Here is a 20,867-nt window from a genome sequence, read left to right on the forward strand (position 1 = left end):
CCAGATGGAGATGTCACTTGCCACGCTGCCTGGCTGCCACCAGATGGAGATGTCACTTGCCACGCTGCCTGCCACCAGATGGAGATGTCACTTGCCACGCTGCCTGGCTGCCACCAGATGTTGATGTCACTTGCCACGCTACCACCAAATGGAGATGTCACTTGCCACGCTGCCTGGCTGCCACCAGATGTTGATGTCACTTGCCACGCTGCCTGGCTGCCATCAGATGGAGGAGGGCGGAACAGCGGTGCGGGCAATGAGAGATGTCACCTCTCTCCACCGCCGCCGCACCGCTGACATTACTTCTCGATCTTTTCAAAAATGGCGCCGGGTGGCGCAATCACGCTACTGCGCATGTGCTGCCCGGCCGTGCATGTACGAGCCTTCCCAAGCCCGGCCGCTTCGGAACGGCGCATGCGCAGTAGTGGGTGGCTCGCGGCCATCTTTTCTAAGGGTACCGGTGCCCTTAATCGACTTTAACGGGCAGCCCGAAAGGGGGGGTGGCCGCGAAGTCGCCGCAGGAGCGGCGCCGCCCCTGCACCACTGCTGCTCCGAGGCCTGGCCTTGGTGGCCTTGTGGCAAATCTGGCCCTGGGAATATCCACAAATACCAAGCCAGACTAGTTGCCAAGGGTTGCTCTCAGAAATTTGGTGAAGATTATGACGAAAATTTCACTCCACCATCAGAGCACTTCTTAGCATTGCAGCCAGAAAGGGCATGCAAGTGAAATACCTAGACATGGAGACACTAAGGAAGATCTCTAGATAGAGCGACCACCAGGGTTTGAGAAAGGGGACAACCTTGTGTGTAAACATCAGAAGAGCATCTACGGTCTTATACAATCTGCAAGGATGTGGAATGCGAAAGTGAACAAAGTACTTACTAAAGAGGGATTCTCAAGATGTAAAGCAGACCCCCGTCTCTACTCCAGGAATCAAGAAGACAGATGGATATACATCCTTATCTATGTTGATGACATTTATAACCTGTTTTGAACAAGAAGGGGATTACAATCAGATAGTTCACAAGCTGAAAGAAAATTTTGAAATCAAAGAACTTGGGGACATTAGCTACAATCTGGGTATCCAAATAGAGAGAGAAAAAGATGGAAGTTCTCAGAAAATCTGCGAAATCTTGCAACAATTCTAATATGCAATATGCAAAGGAAGTGAAATGTCTATGGAACCAGGCTATCGAAAGAGCACTGAAGGAGAAAACTTGCTACCCAACAATGATACGTATCACAGAGGAATTGGTAAGCTGCTATATGTTGCCACTGTGACAAGACCAGACATATTTGCAGCACTGGGATCCAGCGTCATCCTCACCTCCCCATTCCCAGGTTTTTTCCTCCCACACTTCAAAAACTTTCCTCGCGTTGGTGGTGCAGTGGTGAGCATAGCTGCTTATCCAGCAGCTGACCCGGGTTCGATTCCCGGCCAATGCAATTGCCAACATGGCTGCCTCGACCGCTAACCACTTTGTGTCCCCAGGGAGAAATCTGCTGTGCAAATTAAATGCTGATGGAATAAAATTTAAATCAAAAGGAATGTGTTTTGTTAAGCATTTTGAATAATATATTTTTTTGCACAAGAAAATGATTGTTTTGTATTCTCATTTTCAGCCAGTAGGTGGAGCACTCAGCTCATTTTCAGGTATTTTCTAGGCTATCCTTAGCAACTTGGCTGAAAAAAAGCCTGCTGTTTACTATATAGTATTTACTATATACTATATAGCTCTCTCTAACACTAACCCTCCCTGTAACCCCAATACTATCACTCCCTATATCCCCAAGAGTAACCCTCCCTGTAACCCCAATACTATCCCTCCCTATATCCCCAAGAATAACCCTCCCTGTAACCCCAATACTATCCCTCCCTATATCCCCAAGAATAACCCTCCCTGTAACCCCAATACTATCCCTCCCTGTAACCCCAATACTATCCCTCCCTATATCCCCAAGAATAACCCTCCCTGTAACCCCAATACTATCCCTCCCTATATCCCCAAGAATAACCCTCCCTGTAACCCCAATACTATCTCTCCCTATATCCCCAAGAATAACCCTCCCTGTAACCCCAATACTATCCCTCCCTATATCCCCAAGAATAACCCTCCCTGTAACCCCAATACTATCCCTTCCTATATCCCCAAGAATAACCCTCCCTGTAACCCCAATACTATCCCTCCCTATATCCCCAAGAATAATCCTCCCTGTAACCCCAATACTATCCCTCCCTATATCCCCAAGAATAACTCTCCCTGTAACCCCAATACTATCCCTCCCTATATCCCCAAGAATAACTCTCCCTGTAACCCCAATACTATCCCTCCCTATATCCCCAAGAATAACTCTCCCTGTAACCCCAATACTATCCCTCCCTATATCCCCAAGAATAACCCTCCCTGTAACCCCAATACTATCCCTCCCTATATCCCCAAGAATAATCCTCCCTGTAACCCCAATACTATCCCTCCCTATATCCCCAAGAATAACTCTCCCTGTAACCCCAATACTATCCCTCCCTATATCCCCAAGAATAACTCTCCCTGTAACCCCAATACTATCCCTCCCTATATCCCCAAGAATAACTCTCCCTGTAACCCCAATACTATCTCTCCCTATATCCCCAAGAATAACTCTCCCTGTAACCCCAATACTATTCCTCCCTATATCCCCAAGAATAACTCTCCCTGTAACCCCAATACTATCCCTCCCTATATCCCAAAAGAATAACCCTCCCTGTAACCCCAATACTATCCCTCCCTATATCCCCAAGAATAACTCTCCCTGTAACCCCAATACTATCCCTCCCTATATCCCCAAGAATAACCTATTGCATTGGCGACCCTCTTTTCCACTTACAGTAGCTGTGCATTTCTCACCCTAGGCTTATACTCGAGTCAATACGTTTTCCCAGTTTTTTGTGGCAAAATTAGGTGCCTCGGCTTATATTCGGGTCAACTTATACTCGAGTATATACGGTACTGCTTTTCAGCCTAAAACGGCCTCACTGCCCCTGGAATTGCTAAGTCTCCACTATCCCAGGAGGCCGTGTATAGTACATCTGTGCAAATAGTGCCCATATAACACAACTGGCAGTGCTGTGCACATGGGAAGAAAACCCGCAGAGCATGCGCAAGGTACTCTGCCAAGTATTTGTGGTCTGACAGAAGCCAGCAGCACATCTGCACACACGCCGGAGCTCTGTAGAAAACGGCGTGGAAGAGGAACGGAGGGAAGGGAATGGATATGACAGTAAAGTTCTGCGTTTTAAATTTAACAGAGAAATTTTTCTTTGTAGTAGGGCTGGGGAAAAAAATCGATTTAAATCTTGAACTGAGTCGAGAGGTCAAATCGATTCAAAGCAAGTTGTTTTTTTTTTTCCCACCGCGCCGGTCCTGAAGAGCTGCGGGCAGGAGTTTTTAGGTGAGACCGCAGCTTCGGCCTAGTCCCCTAAGCCGCGGCCTCGCCTAAAAACTCCTGCCCGCAGCTCTTCAGGACCGTCGCTGTGTCCAAAAAAAAAAACTCCATTCGAATCGTGAATCGAGTGTTTTTTTTTTTTTTTTTTTTTTTTTAAAGAAAATCGCAGATTTTTATTTTTGTGAAAAATCTCCCAGCCCTACTTTGTATCAGCCTCTTGCAAACCCCTCTACAACAGAGCTTAGAATGTAAAAGGGAGGGGCAGGCCTGGGAGCCAATCAGGTGTACAGAATGCAAAAGCGCCCACAAGGAACACGCTGATAGGAGGAGAGAGCAGAAAGATGACCTTCTCAATCTCCTGCTACTTCCTCCAGTCACTGGGGAGGAGGATACAACTTTGACTTGGTATCATCCTCTTGCAGACATCATCTGGGTATCAAGATTGTCAGCTGGCATTTCCCTTTAACCACTTGCTTACCAGGCACTTATACCACCTTCCTGCCCAGGCCAATTTTCACACACATAGAGCTTTCTTTTGGTGCTATTTAATCACCACTGGGGTTTTTTATTTTTTGATAAACAAACAAAAAAAAAGACTGAAAATTTTGAAAAAAAAAAAAGTTTGTTATAAAATTTTGCAAACAGGTAATTTTTCTCCTTCACGGATGTGCGCTGTGGAGGCGGCGATAATAGTGGGCACAGGTAGGTGGCACTGGTGGGCCATGGCTGTCGGTGTGTGGGACCGATGTTCCTTTTTACATGAGCTGTCAGCGGGAGGGGGGGGGGGAGTGGAAGAAGGTGATTACCGGCTTCTGTTTACATCATTGTGATCAGCTGCCATTGGCTGACTGCTGATCACATGGTAAAGGGCCGGGATTGGCCCTTTACTCCGATCTGAGACTAGCCGAGTCCCATGGACCCGGTGATCACAGAGCATAATGCCCACGCCCCGTAGGGGGCGCACAGGACGACGTACATGGACGCCCTCCGGTAATTTAAGCCTGCGCTGTAGCCGTATTTTTTTTTAGCTATAGCGTGCCCCTTTCCCGTGCTCTGCCATTCCGGGAGCAATGCAACAGTTGGCGACACCTGTAGAGGGAGGAGGGGGGAGAGAGCGAGGGGGGAGAGAGAGCGAGGGGGGAGGGGGGAGAGAGCGAGGGGGAGAGAGCGAGGAGGAGGGGAGAGAGAGAGGGAGGAGGGGGAGAGAGAGGGAGGAGGGGAGAGAGAGAGGGAGGAGGGGGGAGAGAGAGGGAGGAGGGGGGAGAGAGAGAGGGAGGAGGGGGGAGAGAGAGAGGGAGGAGGGGGAGAGAGAGAGAGAGGGAGGAGGGGGGAGAGAGAGAGGGAGGAGGGGGGGGAGAGAAAGGGGGAGGGGGAGAGAGAAAGGGGGGAGGGGGAGAGAGAAAGGGGGAGAGAGAGAGGGAGGAGGGGAGAGAGAGAGGGAGGAGGGGGAGAGAGAGAGGGAGGAGGGGGGGAGAGAAAGGGGGAGGGGGGAGAGAGAAAGGGGGGAGGGGGAGAGAGAAAGGGGGAGAGAGAGAGGGAGGAGGGGGAGAGAGAGAGGGAGGAGGGGGAGAGAGAGAGAGAGGGAGGAGGGGGGAGAGAGAGAGGGAGGAGGGGGGGAGAGAGAGAGGGGGGGAGAGAGAAAGGGGGGAGAGAGAGGGAGGAGGGGGAGAGAGAGGGAGGAGGGGGAGAGAGAGGGAGGAGGGGGAGAGAGAGGGAGGAGGGGGAGAGAGAGAGAGGGAGGAGGGGGAGAGAGAGGGAGGAGGGGGAGAGAGAGAGAGAGAGAGAGGAGGAGAGGGGAGAGAGGGGGTAAAGAGGGGAGACAGAGAGGGGGGTAAAGAGGAGAGGGGGGGAGAGAGAGAGAGAGAGAGAGAGAGAGAGAGAGACTAAAGTCGTACCTGCCTCTCTGTGACCCCAGAAATCGGAAGCGACAAGGAAGTAGTCATTTCTGATTCCACTTGTTTACCTGGCCATTTGCATCAAGGAAAGCAGCTGATTCGACCGATCTATGTCTGATCAGCTGCATTGGAGGCCATCCCTTGTGATGGCAATAAAGTTAATTTTAAAAAAAGAATTAAAGAGACAGTGTAAAAGAAAAAGTTTTGGATCAATTGAAAAAAAAAAAATTGAAAGTGCCCCCGCCCCCACCAATGTTTATGCGCAAATGCGTAAGTCCCGCACACATATGTAAACTGCGATTGCACCACACTTGTGAGGTAGTGTTGCGAACGTCAGAGCGAGGGCAATAATTCTAGCGCCAGACCTCCTGTGTACCTCTAAACTGGTAATCTAAAAGCATTTAAAGCATCGTCTATTGAGAATTATGGAGAAAAAGTATCATGGTTTTGCTCCCACCTGTGTAATGGCACCAAATTTTAAAGCATGACATGTTTTGTATCCATTTACTCGGCATAACATCATCTTTCATGTTTTGGGTATTATATTTATAGTGTGCGAAAAAAAATGAATCATTAAAGTGTATTCCACCCCCCCCCAATTAAATTGCGTTTGAAAAACTTATGCCGAAATACCATGTGATATAAAAATTGCAACACCCTTCATTTTATTCTCTAGGGCCTCTGCTAAAAAAAAAAAAAAAAAAGTGTGGGGGGTTCTAAGTAATTTTCTAGCAAAAAAAAAAAGTAGATTTTTAGATGTATGTGAGAAGTGTCAGAATTTGCCCGGCATTTAAATGGAATCACACTAATCCGTTGTCTTTTCTTGGCAGGTATATTCAATGTATTAGGAGTGCCGGTCACCCAGTGCCCACTGGGGCTTAGCCAAGCTGGACTGCCGCTGGGCGTACAGATTGTCTCCTCCCAGTATAACGACCATCTAACGCTGGCCGTCGCCCAACACCTAGAAAAGGCTTTTGGAGGTTGGGCTCCGCCCAGAAACGTTTGACCATTCCGTCCTTTTAGAAAATCGATTTTTGCTCCTCGTTGCTGTCGGAATGTAAATCGGAAGAGGAAAGTTGTAAACTTCTTTTACATGACTTAGCGATTTTCTAATTTAACGAATTTTCTAGTTTTTGTGTCACAACACCAATATGTATTTCGGGTGCATCAAATAAAAAAAAAAGATGTACAGAGTCCTTTATCGGTGGGTTTTCTCTATGTAGAAGCGGTGGTCTCTCTGATTTAATCAGAGCTATAGTTTTGCAATCTGCACAGAGGATGCTCCCTTTCTGATTGGAGCGCTTGAGCTCCGACGTGCCAGGGGTGTGGCAGACCTCTGCAGAGAGACCACTGCTTCCACATAAGGAGCAAAGGGTCCTCTGCAATATGCTGGCCAGGGGACAGGCTTTTCTAAACTATAAGCCAGGGATATGCAATTAGCGGACCTCCAGCTGTTGCAAAACTACAAGTCCCATCATGCTTCTGGTTGTCGCTATGCCTCATGGGACTTGTAGTTCTGCAACAGCTGGAGGTCCGCTAATTGCATATCCCTGCTATAAGCTATTGTAAACTTTTTTTCATGCCCCTTGAATGTAAAGGTGATGTAAACGGAAAGTTCAGCTTTAGGGGCTTGTTTACACAGATGGCCAGGGGGTCTATAAGAGCAGGCAGTAGTAAACGAGGGCATGCAGCCGCTCCGTTCTGATGCATGTCTTTGCTTCGTGGCTGCTGCAAAAATGAAGTGCGTTGTTTTTCGTTAGGCATGATATATACTGGAATTTTTCTTAATTTTTTTTTTTTTTTATTACTAGTAATGGCGGCAATCAGCGACTTATAGGTGGACTGAGATGTTGCGGCAGCCAATTGGACACTGCCACTATTACAGTGATCAGTGCTAACAAAAAAAAAAAAAAAGCCACTGGCTGTGGAAGGGGGTCATATCTAGGGCAATCAAAGGGTTAAATGTATGTGCTGCATTCACTAGGGGAAGTAATAGAACTTATCCCCTGCTTTGCGGGAAAAGAAACTTTACCACTTCCCCCGCCTGACAGGACAGGGCTCTGCCTTGTTTACATAGGCAGAGCCCCCATCCTCTGTGAATTAATGACGATCGCCGGGTGCTGGCGGTAGTCCAGCGGCTGGCACCTGCTGATCGACATTTGCTGTGTCGAGTCACAGCACGGCCGGGTCGCTGGTAGCACGCACGCACCCTCTATGCAGAAGTGTCAGATCACGCACTAGGGACGTGATCTGGCGCAGCCGAGCCGCCTTATATCGAGAGATTATACGGTCAGCAAGCTGTTAAATATTCTGACATTGTCACTTTGAAGCAGGGGTCTCAAACTGGCGGCCCTCCAGCTGTTGCAAAACTACAAGACCCAAAGGTCTACAAGACCCATGAGGCATTGCAAGGCTCACAGTTACAAGCATGACTCCCACAGGCAGAGGCATGACGGGAGTCATGCTTGTAACTGTCAGCCTTGCAATGCCTCATGGGACTTGTAGTTTCGCAACAGCTGGAGTTTGAGACCCCTGCTTTAAAGGATGAGTAAAGTGGAACCTCTGCTAATTTGCTTCCTCCCCCCACCATACTTGGCACCTTTTTTTTTTCAGGGGGAGGAAGGAACGGGGACCTGTCCCCACTTCTGCACACTTCACGCATGCACAGTAGGGAACCAGCCCTGAAGCCGAAAGGCTTCACTGCCAGTTTCCCTTAGTGGAGATGGCAGCAGCACCTGAAAATCGGCAGGGGGTGCCGACGTCCCGGGCTCCCTGGACAGGGGAGTGTCCATATATTAAAAAAAAGTCAGCAGCTATAGTATTTGTAGCTGCTGACTTTTAACATCCCCATAGGCAGAACTCCTCTTTTTTAAGACAAAGTGCACTTATCCTTTTTCTCCCCGACCATCCCTAACCTACCTTCCTCCTTCCACAGATGATGATCTGACAGCGAGCAGTTCCACTGGTCGTTTACAGCCTGCGCATTACAGCTGCATAGACTTCTGTTGAACCCATCTCTCAAGCTTTGGGACACGGCCCCATAAAAGTCCATGGGGACTAAAAATGTGCAGGCCGGCCAAGGCAAATAATGGCCGAGTCCCAAAGCCTGAAAAGGTCCTATAGAAGCCTATGGAGCTATATAGTGTGCAGGCTCCGTGAGGACTTGCAGAGCTGGATGTAAACAAACCCTGGAGGCCCCGGCTGTCAGATCAAGGTTTGCATCTGGGGGGGGGGGGGATGGGTCCAAAATAGGTAAATGTACTTTGTTTTAAAGTGTACTTATCCTTTTTAAAGCAGGGGGTCCCAACCTCAATCACCCCCTTAGATCAGGCAGGAGGCAGCGGGACTTTTTATTACAGAGGCCACTGAGTAAACAGGATATTCTCCTGTATGTTACCTGTCGGTGCTTGTCTCGCCCCCTCCCTGGCCCCTTCCGAGGCTGCAGATGGGCATGGATCAGGCTGCATTGATTGCAATGGTGAGGCTGCAGCTGGGCATGGTTGAGGCTGCATTGATGGCAATGGCTGAGGCTGCATTGATGGCAATGGTTGAAGCTGCAGAATTCTTGTTGGGCAGTGTATTAGTGCTCGAACGAACAGACTTAGACCGAATTTTAATATTTCAAAGAGCGTCAGGCAAAACTATCAGCCCTCACGCATGTTCACTTCATCAAATCTGGCCCTCTTTGAAAAAAAGTTTGGACACCCCTGCCTTAGATAAAATAGTTTGTCCTAAAAACCAAGCAATTGACATTTATGCAAGGCACCTTTTTGCATGCTGAATGAAATTCTAAAAAAACATGACCTGTTGGGGGTACTTGAGAAGCACATATTTAAAGTAACCCTGTCCCAAAAATAATTGTTTAAAGCGACTTACTTGCTAATGATTGTAATGCCGATCTCTCCTTTTGCTAATAAAACAGACCTGGATGTCTGTTGGGAAACACGGTTGCTGTTCTCCTGGGTCCCTCCCCCACAGCGCTCACTGGTTCCTCTTGCTGACCTTTAGGTCCCTATAGTGCACACGTAAAGGTCATCAATTTTTTGGCAGGAGGACCCAGCGAGCCCTGTGGGGGCCGAAGAGGAGGTTCAGATTCCAGGAAGGGCTTGGTTTCCTGGCAGATCATTCTTAACGCAAAGGAATCTCATGTCTGACAACACAGGCGAGTGTCTTTTTACATAGTAGGTGAGGTTGAAAAAAAAGACCCAAGTCCAACCTATGAAATTAAATTGTCTTTTTTTTTTAACCTCCGAGTCCATTTAAGGTCTAGAGCAGGGATCTTCAAACTACAGCCCTCCATCTGTTGCGGAACTACACATCCCATGAGGCATTGTAAAACTGACATTCGCTGACATGACGAGGCATCATGGGAACTGTAGTTCCTGAACAACTGGAGGGCCATAGTTTGAAGACCCCTGGTCTAGAGACTCACCTGTGGTGGTGGTGGGGGGGGGGTGTTGTGTTGCAGCCTGACACCCATGAGGAAGGGGGGGGTGAAATCTGGATCTTACCAGTGCTATTAGATCCTGTCCCCGGCCAGCTCTTCTTCGTGACCACAGAGCGGGAAAGGAGTAGTGGTGCTAGGAGGAGGGGAGTGGGCGCCCTCTGGTGGTCTAGGAGTTGTATAGAAGCAGTGTGAACAGCGAGCTTTGTTGAAACTTTTAGATCCCCGGTCACATCGGTGCAAAACTATTTAAAATCCCATAAGTTGCACCCTATTGTCCACAATGGAAGCGGTCAAATCGGTGCGACTGACTCCTGTCGGAGTTGTGCCGATTTTGAAAGTAGCTCCGGCAGTACTTTTTGCAAGTGCAGGTGCGACTTGCATAGACATCTGTGCATGAAGTCGCACCAGCATGCAGATTTGAATTTGTGAAGTCGCATTTCAAAGTCAGATTCGGTGTGACCGAAGACTTAAAAGTACCCTTCAAATACAGCTTGCTGAATATAGAACCTAATGGGAGAGCTGATTGCCACTTTAAGCAAGCTTATCCTTTTGAGTGAGGGGGGAAAAAAAAGTATTTTATCTCCTGCTGATTTTGTACGTTTGCCCCACTGATAAGGAAATGATCAGTCTATAATTTTAATGGTAGGTTTATTTTAACAGTGAGAGACAGAATAACGACAAAGATCCATTTCAAAAAAGTTATAAATTGATTTGCATTTTAATGAGTGAAACAAGTATTTGATCCCCTATCAAGATTTCTGGCTCCCAGGTGTCTTCTATACAGGTAACAAGCTGAGATTAGGAGCTCTTTTTTAAAGGGAGTGCTCCTAATCTCAGCTTGTTACGTGTCTAAAAGACGCCTGTCCACAGAAGCAATCAATCGGATTCCAATCTCTTCACCATGGCCAAGACCAAAGAGCTGTCCAAGGATGTCAGGGACAAGATTGTAGACCTACACAAGGCTGGAATGGGCTACAAGACCATCGCCAAGCAGCTTGGTGAGAGGGTGACAACAGTTGGTGCGATTATTCGCAGATGGAAGAAACACAAAATAACTGTCAATCTCCCTCGGTCTGGGGCTCCATGGAAGATCTCACCTCGTGGAGTTTCAATGATCATGAGAACGGTGAGGAATCAGCCCAGAACTACACGGGAGAATCTTGTCAATGATCTCAAGGCAGCTAGGACCATAGTCACCAAGAAAACAATTGGTAACACACTACGCCGTGAAGGACTGAAATCCTGCAGCACCCGCAAGGTCCTCCTGATCAAGAAAACACATGTACAGGACCGTCTGAAGTTTTCTAATGAACATCTGAATGATTCAGAGGAGAACTGGGTGAAAGTAATGTGGTCAGATGAGACCAAAATCGAGCTCTTTGGCATCAACTCGCTGTGTTTGGAGGAGGAGGAATGTTGCCTATGACCCCAAGAACACCATCCCCATCGTCATACATGGAGGTGGAAACATTATGCTTTGGGGGTGTTTTTCTGCTAAGGGGACAGGACAACTTCACAGCATCAAAGGACGGGGCCATGTACCATCAAATCTTGGATGAGAACCTCCTTCCCTCAGCCAGGGCATTGAAAATGGGTAATTGATGGGTATTCCAGCATGACAATGACCCAAAACACACGGCCAAGGCAACAAAGGAGTGGCTCAAGAAGAAGTACATTAAGGTCCTGGAGTGGCCTAGCCAGTCCCCAGACCTTAATCTCATAGAAAATATGTGGAGGGAGCTGAAGGTTCGAGTTACCAAAACGTCAGCCTCAAAACCTTAATGACTTGGAGAGAATCTGCAAAGAGAGATGTGTGCAAACCTGGTGGCCAACCACAAGAAACATCTGACCTCTGCGATTGCCAACAAGGGTTTCTCCACCAAGTACTAATTTCACTCATTTAAAATACAAATCCATTTATAACTTTCTTTTAAATGCTTTTTTCTGGATATTTTTGTTGTTATTCTGTCTCTCACAGTTAAAATAAACCGACCGTTAAAATTATAGACGGATCATTTCTTTGTCAGTGGGCAAACTTATAAAATCAGCAGGGGGGTTAAATACTCCCCCCCCTCACTGTACACTTTTTGAAGCCAGCTAGTAGCTTGCTTAAAGTGACAATCAGCACTCCCATTAGGATCATTGAATGGCACTTTAAAGTGGTTGTAAACCCGTTACAACCACTTTAAACTACAGGCAAGCCTATAATTAGGCTCACCTGTAGCTGCACTGGATATCTCCTAAAACCATCCCTGTATTTGCATGTGCCGATGTCATCGGCACATGCGCACTTAAGCCAACTGAAGCAATGGCACGTAGGTGCCGTGGCTTCAGTTGTACTGTGCCGTTCCCGGCGGCTCCCGCGCGCATGCACGCGAGTGACCTCATCACGGCTCCGGCCAATCACAGCGGCGGAGCCGCGATACCCGGAAGTAACCCCCTGGAGAGAGAGGTCGCCGGCCGGAGGGGGAGACGAGGACGGCTGCGGGGGGGCTTCGTTCTCGGGTAAGTAATTCATAATGAGCTAGTATGCTATGCATACTAGCTCATTATGCCTTTGCCTTGCAGGGTCTTTTTTTTTTTTTTTTACCCGGGTTTACAACCACTTTAAGAGCTTCAAAACAGAGCTGAGTGAAAGCTCTGCAATTGCTTTTTGTCAAAACTTTCTGATCACAAAGCTCTTATAGAAGCTGAAGCCCGTGTGAAACAGTCCATACAGCTCCATGCCGAGACAAACCAGTTCTTTCCGCACTGGATAGTAGCCTTGTTTAGGGCTGCAGAGATGAGCTGACAGGTTCCCGACTCCTTTTCCTTAAAGCGGAAGTAAACCCATCCATAAAACAGTTACTTTTCTGGCATGTGCCGGAAATGTAACACTCCCATTGGTTGTGCTCTCAACCAAACTGTCAAACCATCCAATGGCTGGTGTCATAACTGATCACATGTGCAGCATCATGGCAGTTGTTGATTAAACAGAGGCAAAAATGGCAGCTTCCTTGGCTAGAAACGATAGTAGGGTTTACTTACACTTTAAAAGCTGATGTATCATATAATTACTATACTGTTTGGAATTCACCGGTAATAGGTATATATATAAAAAAAAAAAAAAACACACATTCCAGATATAAAGGACCACAGAGAGGAGGTAGTCCCTCTCCATCCGACACCACAAAAGGAACAACCACTTTGAAACGTCATTTATTTCTTCCTGTCAATTTACAATTGATGTTAAATGCATATGAATTTGATAAAGCACCATGTATAATAAATAATTGCCCTTTTTTAAGTTAATGTCCTCATTTTCTTTTTTTTTCAATCCTTTTATTAGTGCTGCTGATCTCCTGCAGCCTCTTCCTATCTACATGCACTCCAGCAATGGCTGCATGACATTTCTCAAGGTGGGTTTTCCAATGGTGACAACAGTGGACCATGTGTGTTGCAACAACCACTTGTAGTCTCTATTGGAAGCCTGTGTGAGGCAGGGACAGAGTTGTCACCCCAGGAAAGTGTCCGAACAAGGACCTTCATGGCAGGGTCACCAGGCTTTACGTTAACCATAGGTGCCCAACCTGTAGCCCTCCAGCTGTGGAACTACAAGTCCCATGAGGAATTGCAAGGCTCCGACAGGTACAAGCATGATACACCAAGGCAGAGGCATGATGGGACTTGTAGTTTTGCAACAGTTGGAGGGCCCGCAGGTTGAGCACACCCCCCTTCCTGCCGCTGCCTCCCGGCCCTTTAAGTGGATCTAAAATTCAGGGGTCTCAAACTGGCGGCCCTCCAGCTGTTGCGAAACTACAAGTCCCATCATGCCTCTGCCTCTGGGAGTCATGCTTGTAACTGTCAGCCTTGCAATGCCTCATGGGACTTGTAGTTTAACAGCTGGAGGGCAGCCAGTTTGAGCTCCATGATCTAAATCAGGGATCCTCAAACTACGGCCCTCCAGCTGTTGCAGAACTACACATCCCATGAGGCATTGTAAAACTCTGACATTCACAGACATGACTAGGCATGATGGGAATTGTAGTTCCTGAACACCTGGAGGGCAACAGTTTGAAGACCCCCTGATCTAAATAGTGGAGGTGGGCATTCTCTTAATGTGACTGCTGTTGTGATTTGTCAGTCACTTGATTGGAAAGCAACCAATCACAAGTATGCATTGGACACACCTTGAGGTAAAAGGGCCAATCACAGTGGCCCTTTACCATGTGATCAGCTGTGTCCAATCACAACTTGCTGGTTATTGGCATTCCTGTTTCCTCACGTGCTGTCACAGTGTGAGAAAAGCAGAGCCTGCAAAATTTTATAACAGAAACTAAGAAAAACGTTTTTTTATTTTTCCCCCCAAAAAATTGAGTTTTTTTTTTTTTAGCAAAAAAAAACAAAAAAAAAAAAAAAAAAACCGGTAGTGATTAAATGCCACCAAAAAAAAAGCGCCATTTGTGTGAAAAAAATGTCATAAGAGCAGTGGTGTATTTAGGTTTTGTGCTGCCCTAGGCCTGACTAAACGCATGCACCCCCCTAATTTAAATACGACCCACCCCATCCTGTCGAGGCCACACCCCTTCCTGTTTAGGACCCACCCTATCATCTGTAAACCAAGCCCCTTCCTCTTTAGGCTTATTTGGCACCTTTCAGGGGGGAACGGGTACCTGTTTCTGACAGGTACCCTTCCCCACTTCCGGGAGCCTGCGCTGTCCCCTTTGAAGTTTGCCCCCCCCTCCTCCTTCCTCCACTGGGCCATTCAGAAAGTGCAACGCGCTTCGCACATGTGCAGTAGGGAACCGGTCGGTTTCCCTTACCATGAATGATAGTGGTAAAACCCGAGAGGCAATCCGAAAATCGGCTGAGGTGTCAACATCGCTGGACCCTGGGACAGGTAAGTGTCCTAATATTAAAAGTCAGCAGCTACAGTATTTGTAGCTGCTGAGTTTTATTGCTATCATGGGGGGGGGGGGTCTCACTGTGCCCATCAATTGCAGCCTCACTGTGCCCCATCAAATGCAGCCACTGTGCCATCAAATGCAGCCACTGTGCCCATCAAACGCAGCCACTGTGCCCATCAAACGCAGCCACTGTGCCCTCAAACGCAGCCACTGTACCCATCAAATGCTGCCACTGTGCCAAATGCAGCCACTGTGCCCATCAATTGCAGCCACTGTGCCCATCAATTGCAGCCACTGTGCCCATCAATTGCAGCCACTGTGCCCCATCAAACGCAGCCACTGTGCCCCATCAAACGCAGCCACTGTGCCCAAACGCAGCCACTGTGCCCATCAAACGCATCCACTGTGCCCATCAAACGCATCCACTGTGCCATCAAATGTAGCCATTGTGCCATCAAACGCAGCCATTGTGCCATCAAACGCAGCCACTGTGCCCATCAAACGTAGCCACTGTGCCCATGAAACGTAGCCACTGTGCCCATCAAATGCTAACACTGTGCCCATCAAATGCTAACACTGTGCCCATCAAATGCTAACACTGTGCCCATCAATTGCAGCCACTGTGCCCATCAAACGCAGCCACTGTGCCCATCAAACGCATCCACTGTGCCCATCAAACGCATCCACTGTGCCATCAAATGTAGCCATTGTGTCATCAAACGCAGCCATTGTGCCCATCAAACCTAGCCACTGTGCCCATCAAATGCTAACACTGTGCCCATCAAATGCTAACACTGTGCCCATCAAATGCTAACACTGTGCCCATCAAATGCCACTGTACCCATCAAACGTAGCCACTGTGCCCATCAATTGCAGCCACTGTGCCCATCAAACGTAGCCACTGTGCCCATCAAATGCTAACACTGTGCCCATCAAATGCTAACACTGTGCCCATCAAACGTAGCCACTGTGCCCATCAAATGCTAACACTGTGCCCATCAAACGTAGCCACTGTGCCCATCAAATGCTAACACTGTGCCCATCAAATGCTGCCACTGCCAGTGCCCATAACACTGATATAATTTATTTAATCATTATACCTGCTGTCCTGGGGGTTTCCCTCGTGCTCCTCTCTCTCCTCTATCTGACGTCACAGCCAGATCCCGCCCCAGGGCCGAGGAGAAGATTCACTGCAGGGGAGGGTAGGCGGAGCTTAAGGCTCCACCTGTCACCTGCTGATTATAGAGGAGCGAGTGACACACGCCGCCCCCCCCCGCATGAGAAACCCCCCCCCCCCACCTGTCTTGCCGATTCCCGGATGCCGTCTCCCGCACACATGCAGCCCACGGCGGCCGGCTTTCTGTAGCGGCGCCACGGTGTATAGGCGTGCTTGGCAGAGAGTGGGGGGGGCGTGAGGTACACGCCCCCACCCTCTGCCAAGCACGCCCATACACCGCGGCGCCGCTACAGAAAGCCGGCTGCCTTGGGCTGCATGTGTGCGGGAGGCGACAGCGGGAGCCGGGAATCGGCCAGACGGGTGGGGGGGCTTCCTCTCATGCGGGGGGGGCGGCCCTTTTCGCCGCCCCCCGCAAAGTGCCGCCCTAGGCCTAGGCCTTGTTGGCCTAGGCCAAAACACAGCCCTGCATAAGAGTACACAGTGGGGGGTTATTTACTAAATAACAAATCCACAAGTGTAAAGTGCACTTGAAATTGCACTGAAAACGCACTTGGAAGTGCAGTCGCTGTAGATTCGAGAGGGACGTGCAAGGAAAATAAAAAACAGCATTTTAGCTTGCACCTGATTGGATAATAAAATCAGCAGAGCTTCCCCTCATTTCAGATCTTCCCCCTCAGATTTACAGTGACTGCACTTGGAGTGCAAAGTGGATTTGCCTTTTCGTAAATAACCCCCAGTGTTGCACGACCGCGCAATTGTCATTTAAAGTGTAACAGCTGAAAATTGGCCTGGAAGGGGGGTGAAAGTGGCCAGTATTGAAGCGGTTAAAGCCCACCTGCCAAGGAGCCTCATATGTGCCAGGTTGGGGGGGGGGGGGGAGGGGGAGTGGTTAATGAAAACTGCAGACTTAGATATTCCCCTCACTTCCTGTCCTACTGACAAAGTTTCACCAGACAGGAAATAGAGAAAATCTCCAAGAGGGACATGGAGATAAAAATCTAGCGGGTTCTCGCCTTACCCTATTCTACGAAAGAAAACACTTTTAAAAAAGTGTCTGTGTTGCTGTTGGAGAGTCCCCCCCCCCTCATTTCCTGTCTGGTAAAAATGTCAACAGGACAGGAAGTGAAGATAAATTTCTCCAGATATCAGTAAAAACCCCACAGGGATTCCATTCCGCTCATCCCTCGATGAATAGTAAAATAATTCAGCCATTGTGATGAAGAACAAATCCTTTATTAACAAAATGAAAAAAAATAACAAAAATTGAACACAAAAATTATATATTTTAGAACAGCCTTACATTTATTACGCTTAATCAAATGTAATAGGAAATCCTCTCTCTTGTTCCTTCCTCCAATTCTCACATTCCTTCGTCACCTGTTCCACTTTCCTCTGGAGAAGAGCTGGAAAACACAAGAGATGGAAAACAAATCAATGTAAGCAGCAAGATATGATTGGTAACACCCTAGGGCAGGGGGTAGGCAACCTCGGCCCTCCAGCTGTTTTGAAACTACAAGTCCCACGAGACATTGCAAGACCCTTACCATCACAGGCATGACTCCTAGAGGCAGAGGCATTATGGGATTTGTAGTTTCACCACAGCTGGAGGGCCAAGGTTGCCTACTCCTGCCCTAGGGTGACTATCCTCAGGGATGACTATGAGGACCGCCATCGGGAATGTTAAGCTGAATGGCTCTCCTCATTGATAGCACACATTAACAGATTGCAGTGGTCATGTGGAAGATGAGCCATCAAATACAGAGCAGCAGCAGGCTGCCAAGTGCTGTAAATATTTGTATTTCAGCACCGGACAATGGGGTTGATTTACTAAAACTGGAGTGCAAAATCTGGTGCAGCTGTGCATGGTAGCTAATCGGCTTCTAACTTCAGCTTGTTCAATTAAGCTTTGACAAAAAAAAAAAGAAGGAAGCGGATTGTTTTCTATGCACAGCTGCACCAGATTTTTGTACTCTCCAGTTTTAGAAAATCAACCCGAGTGTCTGTGCAGGGATCTCCAAACTACGACCCTCCAGCTATTGCAGAACTACATGTCCCATGAGGCGTTGTAGAATCTGACACTCACAGACATGACTAGGCATGATGGGATCTGTAGTTCCTATACAATTGGGAGGGCCATAGTCTGGAGAACCCTGAATCTCCAGCCCAACAGGGATCATTTAATTCTGGCATGACAGAGGAGGAAGGAAGCAGCATGGGTGTGCATGTTTTAGGTAAGTTACCACTGAACACCAATGCCGGGGGGGTGGGTTGTATTGTACGTAATGACACCAATGGAGGGGAGGAAGGTTTCTTTTTTAATGTACCCTGGGGGATGGGGGTATATTGCTGCCCCTGATGAAAAGGGGATTACCATTGAGGCCTCTGGTTTAATAACCCCCTTCCAGGGGGTGGGAAGGATCAGCAATCATGTGACCAATGTGATTGGCTGTTACAGTGGTCACATGATTGGACTCTGATCTCAGGACCGAGAGCCATTTTTGGCAGCTGATATATTTGGAATTGAAGAGTAAATGTAACCCTCCTTCATTTGGTTGTAGATGTGGCCCCTCTTACGTTGAGCAGCACTGATCTAGAGAATAGAATTTGAATTATGGGTAAATCCATTGTGTTTACCTCTTATGACACCATCCCTTATTTACAAGAGAATATGGTAACCTTTCTTCAAAACCATGATCTAGTACAGGGATATGCACCTAGCGGACCTCCAGCTGTTGCAAAACTATAAGTCCCATCATGCCTCTGCCTCTGGGTGTCATGGTTGTAGCTGTCAGTCTTGCTATGCCTCATGGGACTTGTAGTTCTGCAACAGCCGGAGGTCCGGTAATTGCATATCCCTGATTCTAGAGATATTGAATAGAATTTAAATCCATTCTGTGTTTACCTCTTATGGCACATCCCTTATTTACAAGAGAATATGGTAACCTTTCCTTAAAACCACATAACCTAGGAGTGGAGGGTGAATTGGGTCTTTAAAATGTAAGTTCTAAAAGGCAGAAGGTTTTTTTTTTTTTTTTTTACTCGAGCCTGATCTCACTCCAACAATATGCATGAGAGCAGAGGCTCGGTCTGCTCTCTCTCTCCTCATTGGCTCAGAGACAGCAGTGGGAGCCATTTGCTCCTGCTACTGTCAATAGCAGCCAGGCGGTGTGAGTCCTACTATCTGTGTCAATAGAGGTCATAAAACGAGCCCACATAGAGCAGCCCCCAATCCTCCCCTTCTTGGGTTCCCTGCTGGTGCTCCTGGATCCTCTTCCTTGCTGAGTGCCCCCATAGCAAGCAGCTTGCCCCCGGCAGGAAGGGGGTGGGGAGCAGCCAGGAGTACTGGCGGGGGAACTGGAGAGGATGAGGACCAGAGCTGCTTTGTACATCACCAATACACAGAGCAGGTATGTCAGGTTTGTTATTTTCAAGAAGAAAAAAAAAAAATAGAATCACTTTAAGCCCTCATTCATACCAGTTCCAAATCTCATGACAAGTCGCACCCCATTGCTGGCAATTGAACCGTTCAAACTGCCGCGACTTTGAAAAAGGTTCCTGTACCTTTTCAGATTTCATTGCGACTCGCATAGACTTCTGATAAAGTCGCAAGCCACAATAAAATCGTTAGTGCAAATCGCACTAATATGCAGCTTAAGTAGTGCGATTTCAAAGCCGCACCAGTGTGAACCAGGGCCAAGGAGGACATATAACAATTAACTGATAAAACATTAACACGTTTATTACACCATTAAAATTGCAGAAGGAAACAGCAGTTGCCAGATCAAGTTTAGTGCGGCAGGTGCGCGTTTACAGTTCCAAAATAGTGCACTGGGTCAACGTGTTTTGCAATATTCTCGCTGCTTCTTCATCCTGATCCATGATATGGCAACTGATGATTCTCTCCGTGATTTTGTGGATCAGGAAGCAGCCTGTCCATTACAAAGCCGCTCAGGCAGAGCAGACAGTCCCTGACAATACTAAGCCGTAGAAGTTGGATATACTTTCACAGTATGGACCACAATGGCAATCCTCTGCAGCAAGCCTTGAAAACCTCTGTGAGCCTAAAAGATCAAGATGTGCAGATAAACATCCACTGAAGCCAGAAAGTCCCCCTACTTAAAGTGGATCCTCACGCTCCTCACGCCCATTATATGTCACTTACCTGACACAGGAGCTTGCGATGTCCCCGATTTCCTCACTGGCAGCGAGTGCCCATTCTTCACCCCTCTTCCTTCCGGGGGCCACGAACTCCGGCTCTGTAACTGGCCGGAGTCGCCTGATGTCACTCCCACGCATGTGCGCGGGAGCCGCCAGTCACGGCATGAACCCAGCTTGAAACGGCACAGCGTGCCCTTTCAAGAGTGTGCATGCACCGAATACATCGGCGCATGTGCAGAAGAACTCATCGTACGGGAAATAGTAAATATCTCCTAAACCATGTAGGTTTAGGAGATAATTCAAGCACCTACAGGTAAGCCTTAATCTAGGCTTACCTGTAGGTATAAGTGGTGTGTAAGGGTTTACAACCAATTTAAAGCGGAGTTCCACCCAGAAATGGCACTACCGCGGATCTAATTCCTCCCCCACCACATTTGGCACCTTTCATGGAGGGGGAGGATACCTGTCAAAACAAGATATCTGCCTAGGTGAATGACATGCGGGGCAGGCCAGAGCTTTATTATTTAAAAAAAATAAAAAGGAAAACGCAAAAAATGAACAAAAGCAGAGGGGTGGATGGAAGGCAATATGTCACAGAGGGTCAAGAAGCACTTTAATCATCAACGAGGTGGACTCCATGTATTTTTGCACCTCCAGGAATCTGTAGACCCAGGTCCAAAATAGACTGAATGTATCCATTGGTCTTTGGAACAGTTTGAACACAGGCTGAGAAACATCTCCCATTTCAATACGGGCTCCGTTACACCCTAAACTCTCCAGGGCCACAAAGAACTCGCTCTTCTTTCAAAATTCAGAGAGACATTTGAGCACAAAGTGTGGAGGGGGAAAGCTCTGAAATTCCAGTTTTTAACCTCTTGAC

General features: G+C 47.8%; 1 protein-coding gene and 1 non-coding gene across 2 annotated transcripts in view; one reads left to right on the forward strand and one right to left on the reverse strand.

The window, feature by feature from the left end:
• The first annotated feature begins 1,375 nt into the window (after window positions 1–1,375).
• On the forward strand, window positions 1,376–1,447 carry TRNAD-AUC (transfer RNA aspartic acid (anticodon AUC)). The gene has a single exon. It is a non-coding gene; the product is annotated as a tRNA-Asp (tRNA).
• Window positions 1,448–17,114: 15,667 nt separating this feature from the next.
• The window catches only part of LOC141144366 (uncharacterized), a 30,234-nt gene continuing 26,481 nt past the window's right edge, over window positions 17,115–20,867 (reverse strand). The window contains exon 9 of the mRNA XM_073629992.1: window positions 17,115–17,232. Coding sequence (XP_073486093.1) covers window positions 17,141–17,232 — 92 coding nt within the window. The 3' untranslated portion in view covers window positions 17,115–17,140. The remainder of the gene's footprint in view (window positions 17,233–20,867) is intronic.

Source organism: Aquarana catesbeiana, linkage group LG05 (genome assembly GCF_042186555.1).
Source record: "Aquarana catesbeiana isolate 2022-GZ linkage group LG05, ASM4218655v1, whole genome shotgun sequence".
Classification (NCBI taxonomy): domain Eukaryota; kingdom Metazoa; phylum Chordata; class Amphibia; order Anura; family Ranidae; genus Aquarana; species Aquarana catesbeiana.